General features: G+C 42.1%; 1 protein-coding gene across 4 annotated transcripts in view; it reads right to left on the bottom strand.

Moving 5' to 3' along the window:
- LOC135539561 (cadherin-22-like) overlaps positions 1-17,631 on the bottom strand; it is a 334,240-nt gene that overhangs the window by 140,588 nt on the left and 176,021 nt on the right. For all 4 annotated transcript variants that reach the window (XM_064965503.1, XM_064965502.1, XM_064965504.1 and 1 more), the window contains exon 3: positions 12,775-14,101. In XM_064965503.1, coding sequence (XP_064821575.1) covers positions 12,775-13,002 — 228 coding nt within the window. In that variant the 5' untranslated portion in view covers positions 13,003-14,101. The remainder of the gene's footprint in view (positions 1-12,774; positions 14,102-17,631) is intronic.

The following is a 17,631-nucleotide window of genomic DNA, read 5'->3' as shown; positions in this document are numbered from 1 at the left end:
TATGAAAATGTGTTAGCATTTGAAGTCGGCCTTGTTGTGACTTGATAGCGTGTATTGTGCATCTACTTCATGTTGCACAGTATGCACCGTTCCATAAGTCAATTAGTCAATTTATGACGAGGTTGAGTGATGGTTAACATTGTGCACGCCATTCAACAGACCTTTAAAAAGCTAATTTTGTGGTGATAAGTGTCAGGATTTGGCCAGGGTTGTTCCGGGTTTTGGTCACTAGATGCCCCCATTGTGCTTTTTGACCTTGTGTTTTTTCTCTTGTTCCCCAAGGGAATTATTTGCACCTGTGCCTCGTTTCCCCTGATTGTATTTAAACCCTTAGTTTCCCTCAGTTCTGTGCTCTGTGTTTGTATGTTAGCACCCAGCCCTAGTGTTCTGTGTATTCTTGTCGATTCCGGTGGATGCTCTTGTGGAATTCTGTTTTTGTTTTTGAGTATCTTTTGAGGCTTTTTCTACCACCTTTTGGATTTGCCATTTTGTATTGAAGGACTTCTCCTTTTTACTTTATTAAATACACCGTCTTAAGTACTGCTGTGTCTGCCTCATCTTCTGGGTTCTGCTGACTATTCGTGGCTCAGTTGGTTAAGTGACTGTTTCTCACTCCGGCGACCCAGGTTCGTAACCGGGTCCTGACAATAAGTAATGTCGGGGGTCATTTGTTTTAATTTTTGCTATTCACCAGATAGTATTTTTGAGTTTTTCAATTGTGTAGAAATGCAGCAAATGACCTTACACTTCTAAAGAATCCCTTGGGGGAGGGATCCTCCCCACCCACTTTGCCATACCCTTGGTTTAGCTGAACTGGCGCCACTGCTTCCAACACACCGATTAAATGTGCTGTAAAAGATGACTTAACTTTAACAGCCAATCAAAAGCAAAATACTGTCCATGAAAATAATACAAATTTAATAGGGACTATACATGTGGTCAGTCTGGTAAATAGGCAAAGCTCAATGACATTCAAAGTTGTCCATACTACATGTGCCCATGTTTCAACCCTTTTTAGTCGTTCAATTGTTGTTTTAATCTGATCTATTGCTCTATAAATCTAGAAATATTAAATGAAACTCAAAGCCACAGTCTGGGAGATGTCATGAAAAATACCTGATTTGTAATAATATTAGTGCAGTACAATCGCCGTCACAAAAAAAGGACAATGATTCTTTTGTCTATGCATTTGTTGTCATAGGAGGCTTTGCAAGCAAATTATGTGTAGCAATAAATCATAATGTAAATTATGTTTCAAAAATAAGTGTTGCTCAAACCTTCAAGACATTCATTGAGCACTACAGATATATCACAACAGATATATAACAGAAGTCCATGTGAAAATGTCATGGAATGCATTCGCTCAATTGCTTACGTTTTTTGTTGGTGGCCCAGTGTTTGGTGGCATGCACATCTCACAGAGTGTGGGTTTAACTGAGTCTAACACATCTTGTATCTGCAATGAAACAAATGAATACAGCTTGAGACAAAGGTTGTGTCACCAAACAGTATGCTTTTATAATCTATGATCTATACATGTAACATTTCATTTTGTTTTATGTTTTGTGTACAATTTGATGGCTAGTGTCTTGTAAGCTAATATGGGCTAAGCACCAAGAAAAATCAATGAATGAATGAATCATTCAATCCATCCATCAATCAACCACTCAATCAATAATATATAGTAGAGGAAATACAATACTGTATTGGTTTATAATATCTTTAAACCTGGTAGTTTTTAGTGGTTTGAAACCTGCTATTACACTTTGGGGTTACTATATCTACTACAATAAAGGTGGAAAAGGTTTAATTCTCTTTCCCCCTTATACAAAATTATTATTGTCCAATTGTATATGAATGCCTCTAGCTGACAATGAGTTCAAATGCATCCTAAGTACAGGTAGTTGTAAGTACCTGTAAACACAGAATTAGAATGCGATTCTGTGGCTGTGTTTACACAGGCAGCACAATTCTTATGTTTTGCCAATAACTGTTTATTTGACCAATCAGATTTGATCTTTGGCCAATAATTGGGCAAAACATCAGGATTGTGCTGCCTGTGTAAACCAGCCATAGTCAATGTCTGTAACCTTCTACCTCCTGAATGAGGTTCAGCATTGGTATGGAACTATCTTAAATGGCTCTTTAAATAATCTTAAATCTTAACACTTTCAGATCTCTGCTTTGCATTAATCTGCATGGAAACCTTGGAACACCTTTCCCTGTCAACATTAGGTAAGCATTCGACCTGAACCTACTGGGTCCCAGACCTTCTGACGGGTCACCCCCAGGTGGTGAGTGTAGGCAACAACACCTCCAACACACTGATCCTCAACATGAGGTTCCCCCAGGGGTGTGTGCTCAGCCCCCTCCTGTACTCCCTGTTCACCCATGACTGTGTGGCTAGGCACGACCACAACCCTATCATCAAGTTTTCTGACAATGCAACAGTGGTAGGCCTGATCACCAACAACAATGAGACTACAGTCTACAGGAAGGAGGTTAGTGCACTGGCAGAGTGGTGCCGGGGAAATAACCTCTCCCTCAACTTAAAAAAAGGAAGGAGCTGATCGTGGACTACAGGAGACAGCAAATAGAGCAAGCCCCCATCAACATCAATGGGCCACAGAGGAGCTTAAAGTTACTTGGTGTGCACATCATCAACGACCTGAAATGGTCCGACCAAACCGACACCGTGGTGAAGAAGGCACAACAGCAGCTCTTTAACCTCAGGAGGCTGAAGAAATTTGGCATGTCCTCTGAGACCCTCACAAACTTCTACATGCATTCGGTCAGGCTGCATCACCGCCTGGAAACACTTGGCTCTCTAGAAGGCGGTGCGGTCAGCCCAATGCATCACTGGGGGCACAATGCCTGCCCTACAGGTCATCTACAGGACCTAGTGTCATAGGAAGGCAAAGAAGATCCTCAAGGACCTCAGCCACCTGAGCCACAGTCTGTTCACCCTGCTACCATCTAGCAGACTCTGCCCTACACCTTAGAGACTGCTGCCCCATGTATATAGATACATTGAACACTGGTAACTTTAACAAGATTTGTATACTGTTTGACCCAATTTATATGTGTATACTGTATTCCAGTCATGGCTCACCTTATACTGTATATATATTGCTGTACACACCTTTTCTATCCATGTATTTATGCTCATGATTTTGGAATGAGATGTTCGACGAGCAGGTGTCTATATACTTTTGGTTATGTAGTGTATATATACACTGGCAAGAAAAGGTATGTGAACCCCTTGGAATTTCCTGGATTTCTGCATACGTTTGTCATAAAATTTGATCTGATGTTGATCTATGTCACAACAATGGACAAACAGAGTGTGCTTAAACTAATGACACACCAATTATTGTATTTTTCTTGTATACACTGACTGAATACATAATTTAAACATTCACAGTGTAGGTTGGAAAAAGTATGTGAACCCCATGGCTAATGACTTCTCCAAAAGCTAATTGGAGTCAGGAGTCAGCTAACCTGAAGTCCAATCAATGAGACGAGATTGGATATGTTGGTTAGGGATGCCCTGCCCTATAAAAAAAACATTTACAAAATTTGAGTTTGCAATTCACAAGAAGCATTGCCTGATGTGAACCATGCCTCGAACAAAAGAGATCTTAGAAGACCTAAGATTAAGAATTGTTGACTTGCATAAAGCTAGAAAGGGTTACAAAAGTATCTCTAAAAGCATTGATGTTCATCAGTCCACAGAAAGACAAGTTGTTTATAAATGGAGAAAGTTCAGCACTGTTGCTACTCTCCCTAGGATTGGCCGTCCTGCAAAGATGGCCGCAAGAGCACAGCGCAGAATGCTCAATGAGGTGTCAGCTAAAGACTTACAGAAATCTCTAACATGCTAACATATCTTTTGACGAGTCTACGACACGTAAAACACTAAACAAGAATGTTGTTCATGGGAGGACACGAAAGAACCCATTGCTGTCCAAAAAAACCCATTGCTGCACGTCTGAATTTCAAAAGAGCACCTGGATGTTCCACAGCGCTACTGGAAAAATATTCTGTGGACAGATGAAACTAATGTTGAGTTGTTTGGAAAGAAAGAACTCCCAACACTATGTGTGGGGAAAAAAGGCAACAGTATACAAACATCAAAACCTCATCCCAACTGTAAAGTATGGTGGAGGGAGATCATGGTTTGGGACTGCTTTAGTGCCTCAGAGCCTGGACAGCTTGCTATCATCGACAGAAACATGAATTCCCAAGTTTATCAAGACATTTTGCACAAGAATGTAAGGCTGTTGTCCACCAATTGAAAACCAACAGAAGTTGGGTTATGTAACAGCACAATAACCCAAAACACAGCAGGAAAAGGGTCATCAAGGAAAAGGGTGGCTACTTTGAAGAATCTCAAAAATAAATTGTTGTGAAGAAGGCTTCAGGGCACCCAAGAAAGTCCAGCAAGCGCCAGGACCGTCTCCTAAAGTTGGGGTAAAGTCATTTTCTCAGATGAATCCCCTTTCTGATTGTTTGGGGCATCTGGAAAAAAGCTTGTCCGGAAAAGACAAGGTGAGCGCTACCATCAATCCTGTGTCATGCCAACAGTAAAGCATCCTGAGACAATTCATGTGTGGGTTTGCTTCTCAGCCAAAGGAGTGGGCTCACTCACAATTTTACCTAAGAACACAGCCATGAATAAAGAATGGTACCAACACATCCTCCGAGAGCAACTTCTCCCAACCATCCAGGAACAGTTTGGTGAGGCAAAAGTGATAACTAAGTGGCTCGAGGAACAAAACATTTATATTTTGGGTCCATGGCCAGGAAACTCCACAGACCTTAATCCCATTGAGAACTTGTGGTCAATCCTCAAGAGGCGGGTGGACAAACAAAGACCCACAGATTCTGACAAACTCCAAGCATTGATTATGCAAGAATGGGCTGCCATCAGTCAGAATGTGGCCCAGAAGGTAATTGACAGCATGCCAGGGCGGATTGCAGACATTTTGAAAAAGAAGGGTCAACACTGCAAATATTGACTCTTTGAATCAACTTCATGTAATTGTCATTAAAAGCTTTTGACACGTATGAAATGCTTGTACGTATACTTCAGTATTCCATAGTAACATCTGACAAACATATCTAAAGACACTGACGCAGCAAACTTTGTGAAAATTAATATTTGTGTAATTCTCAAAACTTTTGGCCACGACTGACATTGACTAGAGCAGTGAAGTCAGGTATATTTTATGACGTCGCTATGCGCAGGATCGCTGGGAGGTGAGAGTCGGTAAGAGATGATCTGTGCCTTGACTTGTTCTATTTCATCCCTGAAAATGTCTGTTCACATACATCGGTTGAGCCAAACAGTACAAACATTTTCTGAGCATGACTCCTAATCTTTAGAAGGTTTTGTTCATCGAGAGATACAGTGGAGAGAACAAGTATTTGATAACCTGCAAAATCGCAGTGTTTCCTACTTACAAAGCATGTAGAGGTCTGTATTTTTTAATCATAGGTACACTTCAACTGTGAGAGACGGAATCTAAAACAAAACTCCATAAAATCACATTGTATGATTTTTAAGTAATTAATTTGCAGTTTATGGCATGACATAAGTATTTGATACATCAGAAAAGCAGAACTTAATATTTGGTACAGAAAACTTTGTTTGCAATTACAGAGATCATACGTTTCCTGTAGTTCTTGACCAGGTTTGCACACACTGCAGCAGGGATTTTGGCCCACTCCTCCATGCAGACCTTCTCCAGATTCTTCAGGTTTCGGAGCTGTCGCTGGGCAATACGGATTTTCAGCTCCCTCCAAAGATGTTCTATTGGGTTCAGGTCTGGAGAATGGCTAGGCCACTCCACGACCTTGAGATGCTTCTTACGGAGCCACTCCTTAGTTGCCCTGGCTGTGTGTTTCAGGTCGTTGTCATGCTGGAAGACCCAGCCATGACCCATCTTCAATGCTCTTACTGAGGGAAGGAGGTTGTTGGCCAAGATCTCACGATACATGGCTCCATCCCTCCTCCCCTCAATACGGTGCAGTCGTCCTGTCCCCTTAGCAGAAAAGCATCCCCAAAGAATGACGTTTCCCCCTCCATGCTTCACGGTTGGGATGGTGTTCTCGGGGTTGTACTCATCCTTCTTCTTCCTCCAAACACGGCGAGTGGAGATTAGACCAAAAGGCTCTTTTTGCCTCATCAGACCACATGACCTTCTCCCATTCCTCCTCTGGATCATCCAGATGGTAATTGGCAAACTTCAGATGGGCCTGGACATGCGCTGGCTTGAGCAGGGGGACCTTGCGTGCGCTGCAGGATTTTAATCCATGACGGCGTAGTGTGTTACTAATGGTTTTCTTTGAGACTGTCCCAGCTCTCTTCAGGTCATTGACCAGGTCAAGCCGTGTCCTGCCGTGTAGTTCTGGGTCATTGACAAGGTCCTGCCGTGTCCTGCCGTGTAGTTCTGGGCTGATCCCTCACCTTCCTCATGATCATTGATGCCCCACGAGGTGAGATCTTGCATGGAGCCCCAGCTCTCTTCAGGTCATTGACCAGGTCCTGCCGTGTAGTTCTGGGCTGATCCCTCACCTTCCTCATGATCATCGATGCCCCACGAGGTGAAATCTTGCATGGAGCCCCAGACCGAGGGTGATTGAGCGTCATCTTGAACCTCTTCCATTTTCTAATAATTGTGCCAACAGTTGTTGCCTTCTCACCAAGCTGTTGCCTATTGTCCTGTAGCCCATCCCAGCCTTGTGCAGGTCTACAATTTTATCCCTGTTAAGGCTTCTAGGAGTGGTGGGTGGAGGAGTCAGGCGCAGAGAGCAGGTTTAGTTCCGAACGTGGATCTTTATTCCAAAGACAGTGAAAACGGACATGCCAAACACAAGGGCGCATGAAATAACCAGTCCAAACAAACAGGACTAAACTGTCCGGAAAAATTGAATCCACAAAATAATCCAACACCATGAACAGAAAACAAGCCCCCACAATAGCCGGCGGGCCTAGTGCCCTTAAATAGCCCACAAACAAAACTAAACTCAAAACAGATGTAACCAATTAGACCAAACTAACATAAACAAAAAAGGGAATCAATGGCAGCTAGTAGCCCGGCGACGACAACCGCCGAGCGCCCCGCCCCGCCCGAACAGGAAGAGGCACCATCTTCGGCGGGATTCGTGACAATCCCTGATGTCCTTACACAGCTCTCTGGTCTTTTTGTTGCCTTCTCACCAAGCTGCTTGCCTATTGTCCTGTAGTCCATCCCAGCCTTGTGCAGGTCTACAATTGACACAGCCCTCTGGTCTTGGCCATTGTGGAGAGGTTGGAGTCTGTGTGGACAGGTGTCTTTTATACAGGTAATGAGTTCAAACAGGTGCAGTTAATACAGGTAATGAGTGGAGAACAGGGGGGAGTCTTTAAAAAAAACTAACAGGTCTGCGAGAGCTGGAATTCTTACTGGTTGGTAGGTGATCAAATACTTATGTCATGCAACAAAATGCTAATTAATTACATAAAAATCATACAATGAGATTTTCTGGATTTTTGTTTTAGATTCCGTCTCTCACAGTTGAAGTGTACCTATGATAAAAACAATTACAGACCTCTACATGCTTTGTAAGTAGGAAAAGCTGCTAAATCGGCAGTGTATCAAATACTTGTTCTCCCCACTGTACATAGAACCTCGTCAGTGACATGGTTTTGAATAGGTCTTCCTTCACTGCATCAGACTGAAGATCGATAAGCTCAAGTTGCAGGTCAGTGGGAGCGTTAACCACATTGAAGGTGAAAGGAGAGGAAACCAACCGTATGTAATTTTCCAACACTTTGAAATCCTCAAAATTATGAGAAAACTCACTGTTCAAAGCATGCAGCAGCGATGTATACTTCTCCCGCTGGTCATCGGATAGGCAACAGCCTCGTAGTCTGATGGGTGGGTGAGATTGTTGGCTTCTGCTTGGTGGGTCAGGAGGAATAATTTTCCCTTGAAGGTTTTGACAAGGCTCTACATCTGATGTGCAAAAAAGGCCCTTCCCTTGTAGTTTGGAATTCAGTTCATTCATGAGGGCCATGATGTCCACAGTGAAGGCAAAATCAGCCAACTATTTTTTATCTTGCAGTTGAGGGAAATCCGCATATTTTCCATTAATTTGCAAAAACTCAGCAATCTCCGACTTCAGGTCCCACAGCCTTTTAAGCATCTTCCCCAAACTCACGTTTGTGTGGTAGGGGAGATCTGCATGACCCGACTCTGTCTCTTCCAACAGTGAGACAAACAGCCTGTGGTTTAAAGATGTTGCTCTTATGAATTTTCCCACTTTAGTGACTGTATCCACAACATGGTTCAATTTCATTACACATTTCCATAGCACCTCCTGATGAATAATACAATTCAGGATAATTATTTTCTGATCTGGGTTCAGCTCAGCTACTTCATCTTGTATCCTTTTCAAAAGGCCAATGTTTTTCCTGTCAAGTTTGGGCACCCATCAGTGGTCACACTGGATAACTTGTCAAAACTCAGTCCCAGCTTTGCCACACACTTATTAACCTCCTCCAATAAATATTTCCCTATGGTTGTGCTCTTCATTGACTGCACTGAAGCAAACTGTAAATTCAAAGTCTGGGCTTATACCTCATAAGAATATCAACAACTGTCACGTGCATCACTGCTCTCATCAAGGCCAAGGAGAAATAGGTGAAATCCTTTACCTTGTCTTTCAACCTTTGTTACATATTCTCTGCGATGTCCTCAACACGCCATGTCACTGTTCGTCTTGACAGGGAAACACTTTCAAACAGCTCTTTCTTGTTGGGGCAAAGTATTGCTGCAGAGTCAGTAAAATATTATTTCATGAATTCGCCCTCAGCAAATGGCTTGCCTTGTTTAGCAATTTTGTGGGACAGTATATATCTATCTCTCGCTGAACAGTTTTGTGAAAAGTCCTTGCTGCTTTTGCAACTGAGAAAGCAACTATTTCGATGCATTTGCCCTCTGCTCAGAAGACACATTCCTATATTTCTCTGCATGCTTCGCCTGGAAGTGTTTGAACATGTTGTAGTCTTTCATGACAGTGATGCTCTCTTTGCACACTAAGAAAACAGCTTTCCCTGATACCTCAATAAATAAATATTTCGATGTCCACTTCTGCTGGAGCACCCTACATTCATTGTCTACTTTCCTTTTCGTTTTGCGAAATTTCTAGCTAGCTACTATTTGTAACTGTGACGTCTGTGTCAGCCTGTCAGTCACTGTCTGTCCTTGTGCAGTTGTTATTTATATGTGCCTTCAAAATAAATGTCCCACTAGCTGTGAGAGTTAAATCATTACACAAAGGTGAGTATTCATTGGGCTTTTAGTTTGAATAACAAATATTCTTTTCAATACTTTTCTACCATTCAACTCCATAGTACCCTCCAAACTCGTCAGTAAGCTTGAGACCCTGGGCCTTCATCCAGCCCTGTGCAACTGTGTCCTGGATTTCCTGACGGGCCACCACCAGGTGGTGAAGGTAGTAAACCACATCTCCAGTCTGCTGATCCTCAACACCTCAACACCCACAAAGGTGTGTTCTCAGCCCCCTCCTGTACTCCTACTGCCTGTTCACCCCGCTTCCATCCAGAAGGCGAAATCAGTACAGGTGCATCAAAGCTGGGACAGAGAGATTGAAAAACAGCTTCTATCTCAAGCCCATCAGATAGTTAAACAGCCACCACTTGCACAGAGAGGCGGCTGCCTACCTAGAGACTTGATATCATTGGCCACTTTACTAAATGGAACACAAGTCACTTTAATAATGGCACAATAAGAATGTTTACATATCTCACATTACTCATCTCATATGTACAGTGGGGCAAAAAAGTATTTAGTCAGCCACCAATTGTGCAAGTTCTCCCACTTAAAAAGATGAGGGAGGCCTATAATTTTCATCATAGGTACACTTCAACTATGACAGACAAAATGAGAAAAAAAATCCAGAAAATCACGTTGTAGGAATTTTAATGAATTTATTTGCAAATTATGGTGGAAAATAAGTATTTGGTCAATAACAAAAGTTTATCTGAATACTTTGTTATATACCCTTGTTGGCAATGACAGAGGTCAAACATTTTCTGTAAGTCTTCACAAGGTTTTCACACACTGTTGCTGGTATTTTGGCCCATTCCTCCATGCAGATCTCCTCTAGAGCAGTGATGTTTTGGGGCTGTTGCTGGGCAACACAGACTTTCAACTCCCTCCAAAGATTTTCTATGGGGTTGAGATCTGGAGACTGGCTAGGCCACTCCAGGACCTTGAATTGCTTCTTATGAAGCCACTCCTTCGTTGCCGGGGGACGGGGTGTTTGGGATCAGTGTCATGCTGAAAGACCCAGCCACGTTTCATTTTCAATGCCCTTGCTGATGGAAGGAGGTTTTCAATCAAAATCTCATGATACATGGCCCCATTCATTCTTTCCTTTACACGGATCAGTCATCCTGGTCCCTTTGCAGAAAAACAGCCCAAAAGCATGATGTTTCCACCCCCATGCTTCACAGTAGGTATGGTGTTCTTTGGATGCAACTCAGCATTCGTTGTCCTCCAAACACGACGAGTTCAGTTTTTACCAAAAAGTTCTATTTTGGTTTCATCTGACCATATGACATTCTTCCAATCTTCTTCTGGATCATCCAAATGCTCTCTAGCAAACTTCAGACGGGCCTGGACATGCACTGGCTTAAGCAGGGGGACACGTCTGGCACTGCAGGATTTGAGTCCCTGGCGGCGTAGTGTGTTACTGATGGTAGGCTTTGTTAATTTGGTCCCAGCTCTCTGCAGGTCATTCACTAGGTCCCCCCGTGTGTTTCTGGGATTTTTGCTCACCGTTCTTGTAATCATTTTGACCCCACGGGGTGAGATCTTGCGTGGAGCCCCAGATCGAGGGAGATTATCAGTGGTCTTGTATGTCTTCCATTTCCTAATAATTTCTCCCATAGTTGATTTCTTCAAACCAAGCTGCTTACCTATTGCAGATTCAGTCTTCCCAGCCTGGTGCAGGTCTCCAGCTCTTTGGTCTTGGCCATAGTGGAGTTTGGAGTGTGACTGTTTGAGGTTGTGGACAGGTGTCTTTTCTACTGATAACAAGTTCAAACAGGTGCCATTAATACAGGTAACGAGTGGAGGACAGAGGAGCCTCTTAAAGAAGAAGTTACTGGTCTGTGAGAGCCAAAAATCTTGCTTGTTTGTGGGTGACCAAATACTTATTTTCCACCATAATTTACAAATAAATTCATTATGATGAAAATTACAGGCCTCTCTCATCTTTTTAAGTGGGAGAACTTGCACAATTGGTGGCTGACTAAAATAACTTTCCCCCCACTGTATATACTGTGTACTATATTCTTAACTATCTATTCTTTACTATCAATTGCATCTTGCCGCTCTGTCACTGCTCATCCATATATTTCATACTTATATATTCTTATCCCACTCCTTTACTAGATTGTGTGGATTATGTTTTGTTGTGGAATTGTTAGATATTACCTGTTAGTTACTTCTGCACTGTCAGATCTAGAAGCATAAGCATTTCACTACACTTGCAATAACATCTGCTAACCATGTATATGTGACCATTAAATTTGATTTGATTTGACATGAGTTTTGACTGACTCAAACCAGGAAATGGGCAACACACTGTAGATAAATGCTGAATGGGATAATATAGCTTTCAGAATTTGAATATTGAACTTAGCAGAAGGGGGGAATCAGACAGACGGACAGATCATAGAAGGCCAAGGAAATTCATTACCCAAATGTATCAAACAAAGCTGCCAGTTTATTGCGATGTGAGTGGCCATTTAGTGAAAATAATATTTCATTAGTAGATTAATGGCCAGCAGGACAGCCTTGGCAGCTTTGCTGAGTTGGGCGAGAAGAAGTTGTCCCACACTGGCCGTATTTAATCCTATATTGCTCTAATTAAAGTTTTTGATATCCTTAGCGATGGATGAGTCCGGCAACATCACCACCGAGCTACTATTAATAGTCTTGGCTTGTGCCCCGGCTTCATGGACAGCAATAACTCTGGGTAATTTTATTAATAAAATCATCTCTCTTTCTCTCCCCCTTGCTATGCCTCTACGGCGTTTATATATCAGTGCCTCGCTTGCCCCGCCACACTCTCCCATAATGAGTCACTTCGAAATGCATGAATCCTCTCTCTCCACCTCTCATTCTTTTGAGCTCATCTTTTCTCATGCTCAGTCTGTTTTTTTTCTGTCTGTCTTTCTGTCCCTCTATATGCGTGTCTGTTCATCTGTCTGTCCGTCTGTTTCTTTATCTTCAAGCCCCACCCCACCCTCTTTCTCTCCTCTGCTCGTCCTCTCTATCGGCCTGGCTAAGGCCTATCATGTATCCTGGCTGAATAGATAGTACAGTCTGTCTCCTAATAGAAAAAGAATACAGTGGCAGACGGGGAGGCCTGGGGGTAATTCCTGCCTTTATAAGGAAAAGCATTCAGACTAGAGTTTAATATATTAATTTATGATTATCAATTGCCAATGACTGAATCCAGACAATCATGGGTATGCAGAAACAATTTACCAGCACCATCCCTATTTCTTTCACTTTTGCCATCTTATCTTTTCCAATCATAACATGTCATACAAATCAAATAGCAATCAACTCATAAGTAAGATATGAATGAGGATAGGATGTCTGGGGATGTTTTGAGCAAATACTTCAACTGTTATGTTGGTGTTATCCCCCTAAACACACAAAAATCTCTCAGACATAGTTGACTTACCTTTCCAACGTAGAGTGGTTCTGTGCCTGTGTACTCCTCCACCACAAAGAACTGGTTCCACACCCATCCTCTCTTCACTCGTTCATGGGACATGAGCTCCTGCTCCTTCGTTTCACCCTTGGCCACGCCATTAGTCCTTGTGGTCTCTGACCATCCACAACTACAGCAATGCAAAAGCCAAAGGGCCACCAACAGGCTACAAGCTCCCAGTCTCCAACAGGTAGCCATTTTGGAAAATCCTGATTGGCTCTACATATGACGGAGATTACCAAAGAGGTGAAAAAAAAGAGTCCTCAAGCCAGCAATGTTGAAGAACAAACACACCAAGGACAACCAAGATTTCTGTTCTAGGGCTCTTGGATTAATTCACAAGATTCTTGAGTATTCAATTGTCTTAAATAGTTGCGTCTCAGGACGCAGGGCATGTCATGACACGCCATGATTCGGTGAATTTAGAAAGACTGCAGAATGGTTTTTCTCTTTGCAGAAGAAACTTGACAATTCATTTTGAAACAAACTTATCTTTCCTGTGTGATCTTCGCCATTGAGTTTTTCCAGACTTATCTCCACTGTCTGTCTACACTGGTATCAAATCCATTCTGGTAACAGAGATGTCTTTTGTTACTGTACAAGGGAAAACTCCATTCAAGATTTCCAAGACTAGCTTTCCCATATGCTTTATGGGTAGCACCGTTTCACGTCGTTGACGGCAGCTCCACAATCTCTAAAACAAGTATGGCGTTGAAGGGAGTGGGCCTGATATTGATACAAAACTCCCTGAGAATTCAAATTGACAATTTCAATCCATACATGGTCTTTTTTTTAATTATTCAAACACATTAATTTGGGAAATCCTGCAATGGACAAGCTCCTTTGAGTAGAAGATCGTGGGACCTATAACCATTGAAATGGCCTTGGTATCAATATCAAGGTCAATTTGGGATGCAACTGGTAAAACAAGGTTAAAATCTTACTAAAAACCTTGAGTATCTCACCACTAACTCCAAACTATTGGAGCTGATTGACACTAAAAGTCATAGTTATTATCTTTCAAAATATCTCTATTTTGTATTTTCAAATTAAAATGGATTTCAAAGAAATCGAACACTCGAGTCCTCAGATCCACAGATTACAAGCATCTCTCTAGGTCCAGGACCCTAGGGTTGTGTATGGTCCAGCGACCGTCTCTTTCCACTCCATTGCAGTATTAGGGAACAGTATCCTTCATGGGACTCCATTGGCTTAGATCTTATTCCATTCCAGAATTCTTCTGGATGATTCAGGCATAGAGAGGGTCCCCATAAAGTTCTGAAGGTAATGGCAAAACCTGAAAAAGACAAGAAGGAAAAGTATAGGTTACCATGACGTTTTCCTGTAGAACAAAAGGCATTTATCACTGCTGGGCTTTACACTGCAGTGTTTTCCATCATATATGAAATTGTATAAATGCTTTAAATGCATACTGCAAACACAAAACATGCCTAAAGCTCAACTCATTTATCGTTCATTATCTCTCCAAAACATGCATATATTTTCATGCCAGCTTTCATCTAGCTCTTCACAACTCGAGCCACAATAATGAAAATGTGTTTTCAGCCTGCCATTTGTTGTGTTCGGCAAGCACCCAAACAATGTGCTTTAAGCACAAGAGCGATGGCACAGTACTGTATGAGGGGAGTGCGCGCCAGGTGTGTGGAGGGGAGGATGGAGAAGAATAGAGGCAAGAGAGAAAAAGGGGGATGGTTCTTCATCACGAGTCAGGCCCCTAGCATCTGTCTGCCTCAGTCTGGCCAACCAAGTGGGCCTAACCCCGGCCAGCTGATTAATTGCATGAGGGAACACTAATTGGATAAAATTATTAATCAATCAATTCAATCCCTCAAGGCAACAACCCCCTAATACTTCAAACAAAGAACGGGGGAAGATATTGCGATTAAGACAGGGCTTTGCGTTGTATTTAGGCAGCAAGGTAGGTATCAGACATGCTTCCTGAACACATACTGATTTCTGAAATCGAAATTCCATGAATAACAATTACTACGTTTTGTAAGGAGAATATAACTTTTATACAGATATTGTATACAAAGTACAACATCTGTGAAGTGTAAACACACAGTATCTTCACATCATCAGATGCCCATGTGTGATATACAAGCCAATTGAATAAAATGCACAGCTTCATGACAGACTGCACTTCAGTTATGGATTCTTCCAATTCTGGCCTCATGCTGTCCATTTGATTTTGTCATGTCTTTGGCTGTGAAATGCTGTGCTCTGATAGAACACAAAGCTATCTTATATAACACTGAGTAATAGTGCTACAGTTTGCTGCTCTGTCCTGCATCTATGAATCATTGTGATGTTAAAAGGTTATGACATATGTGACATTTAGAGTAAGAAGTGGCAAAGATTAATCAAGTCACAATTCAACATGACTGTTTGATCCAACGGGTCAACCCTGACAACTGGGAGGGGAAACATCACGGTCAAACACGCACAATCAATGGACAAAACAGCACTTTTTATCAACCAGGATTTTAGAATATGAAATGGTAACAAAAAGATATCAAACACTTTTCTGGGTAAAAGTACAGCTCTTAAGTTGCTCTGTAAACCAAAACACTTGCTCAACTCAGAACCGCTTGTCATTTCAAAACAGCAACCAGACTACCAGCTCACTCTGAATTTCATTAAGTACGTATGCATTCTCTCTTAATTAGGTGTAAAAAAAAGTATGCAACCATAATGAGTTTGAGAGAGCAAGCGAGAGAAGATGTTCGTTGCTAGTAGCCAGGGTTAATTAGCGCTGTGTCAATGAATGCCCTTCCGAGAAGGAGCCATTTAGCTCGCCGATACAGTACAGTCACAAGTCATCTCTTCCACCCCTAAAGCTATTGGCAAGTCCTGTGCAGTCATTCGTGACATATTAGGGTGGTGGATTGATTTTAAAGCATGGCTGCTGCTTCTCATCAGTGGCCGTGCCCAGAGTAGGCCCCCTGTCAGCTGGCAAGCGGCAGACAACGGATTGGGAGATGGATCACTGCAAAGTGATGGGCATGGTGAGGCCAGTGACAGGGAGACAGGCCATCTCAGTCACTCCCCTCTCCCACATTCTCTCCATTACACCCATCTCTTCATCAGCTCTTGCATTCTCTCTCTGATCTCTCTTTCTCATCCTCCTCTTTTTCCAAATGGTCTCCTCCCTCTCTCTCCACCTCCCTTTCTCCCACTCTGTCTCCATCTTCCCATATCTATCTCCACCTCCTCTCCCACTGTCTCCACCTCCCCATCCTTCTCTTTTCCTTCCTCTTCTCCCACTCTTCTACCTCTCCCTCTATCTCCTCCTCTCTTCTCTAATACCACTCCATACTCTTCTTCTCTCTGTCTCTGCAGACAAAGGCTACTATTTTTCCATTGATGTTCATTCATTTCATAGCGTGTGTCTCCTATTGACAGTATGTGTTTTTTTGTGGTTTAGTAGAATAGTTTAATAACAAAAACTGTATAGTAAAATTAAATTGTGTTGATGCCACTTCTACAATGACTTCCAATATTTATCTGTTCTCTATGTTTTTAAAACCCTGATAGTTGTCTTTCTGCCTTTTAACTCTCTATACCCTTCCGTCAGCCACTCGCGTAGTCTCTCCTAATTTACTAAGATACCTACTTTTCCTCAGTAACCTCAGTTCTTTTCAATGTCTCTCACTGTATCTCCCTTTCTCTCCCTGTGTCACGTTCTGACCTTAGTTATTTTATTATGTCTTTGTTTTAGTATGGTCAGGGCGTGAGTTGGGTGGGTTGTCTATGTTAGTTTTTCTATGATTTGCTATTTCTGTGTTTGGCCTGGTATGGTTCTCAATCTGAGGCAGCTGTCAATCGTTGTCCCTGATTGAGAACCATATTTAGGTAGCCTGTTTTCTATTGTGTTTTGTGGGTGATTATTTTCTGTCTTCGTGTATGTCACCAGACAGGACTGTTTCGTTTCGTATCATTCTCGTTGTTATTTTTGTTTTAGTGTTCTGAGTTGAATAAATATCGCCATGAACACGTACCACGCTGCATTTTGGTCCGATTCTTGCTACTCCTCGTCAGAAGAAGAGGACGAGCGTGACACCCTGACCCTCTACACAAGTCTACTATTTAATTGTTCAGATTTGTATAGCCATCTGGCCTTCTCTTCCTCTATTCCCTTTTTATGTTTAGATGTTTCCATCTATTTCGCTCACCCTTCATTACCCCATCTCTCAGTCTGTCTCGATCTCTTTTTCCTCCTCTTTGAATCTCTTCATCATGCTCCCTCAAGTAATTGCACCTTGTTAATGTCCTTGTCATGTAAACTAGTGATTGAGGTTTACTGTTCCAACAAGTGAGTAAAAAATGAATGGCCACCATGTTGGTTCCTTTAAAGAACTAATCTGCAGTTGAAACAATAACAAAGCAGGCAACCCGCCACAGAGCTATGGATGCAAGGACTGACCATTCATGATATCAAAACATCTATCCTTTAACCATGTTTTCAGGCTTTACAGTGTTTGTTTATATTTACATTGTTTACAAACTTTGGAGTAAAATAAGCTTATATTTTGGGATCTGATTTGGTACGACAGTTGAACAGCTCACGAGGCATTTATAAGTTGTATTATTTAAAAATCTATGGATATTTATCATTAATTTATGAATGTAGCCACTGCAGATTTCCCCTTTAAACACGTGACAGCAGAGCTGTGTCCTAGTATCACTGCAACATCACCATATTTCTCCTATAACAGCTCGTCATTTCAGGGGGGCAGGAAATACAGACAGAATTGATTAAAATCTAAGGGGGGTGAGGGATTATATTGGTAAACTAATAGCCTG

This window comes from Oncorhynchus masou, chromosome 5 (genome assembly GCF_036934945.1).
Source record: "Oncorhynchus masou masou isolate Uvic2021 chromosome 5, UVic_Omas_1.1, whole genome shotgun sequence".
Taxonomy (NCBI): Eukaryota; Metazoa; Chordata; class Actinopteri; order Salmoniformes; family Salmonidae; genus Oncorhynchus; species Oncorhynchus masou.
This window is presented reverse-complemented; position numbering and strand designations above follow the sequence as displayed.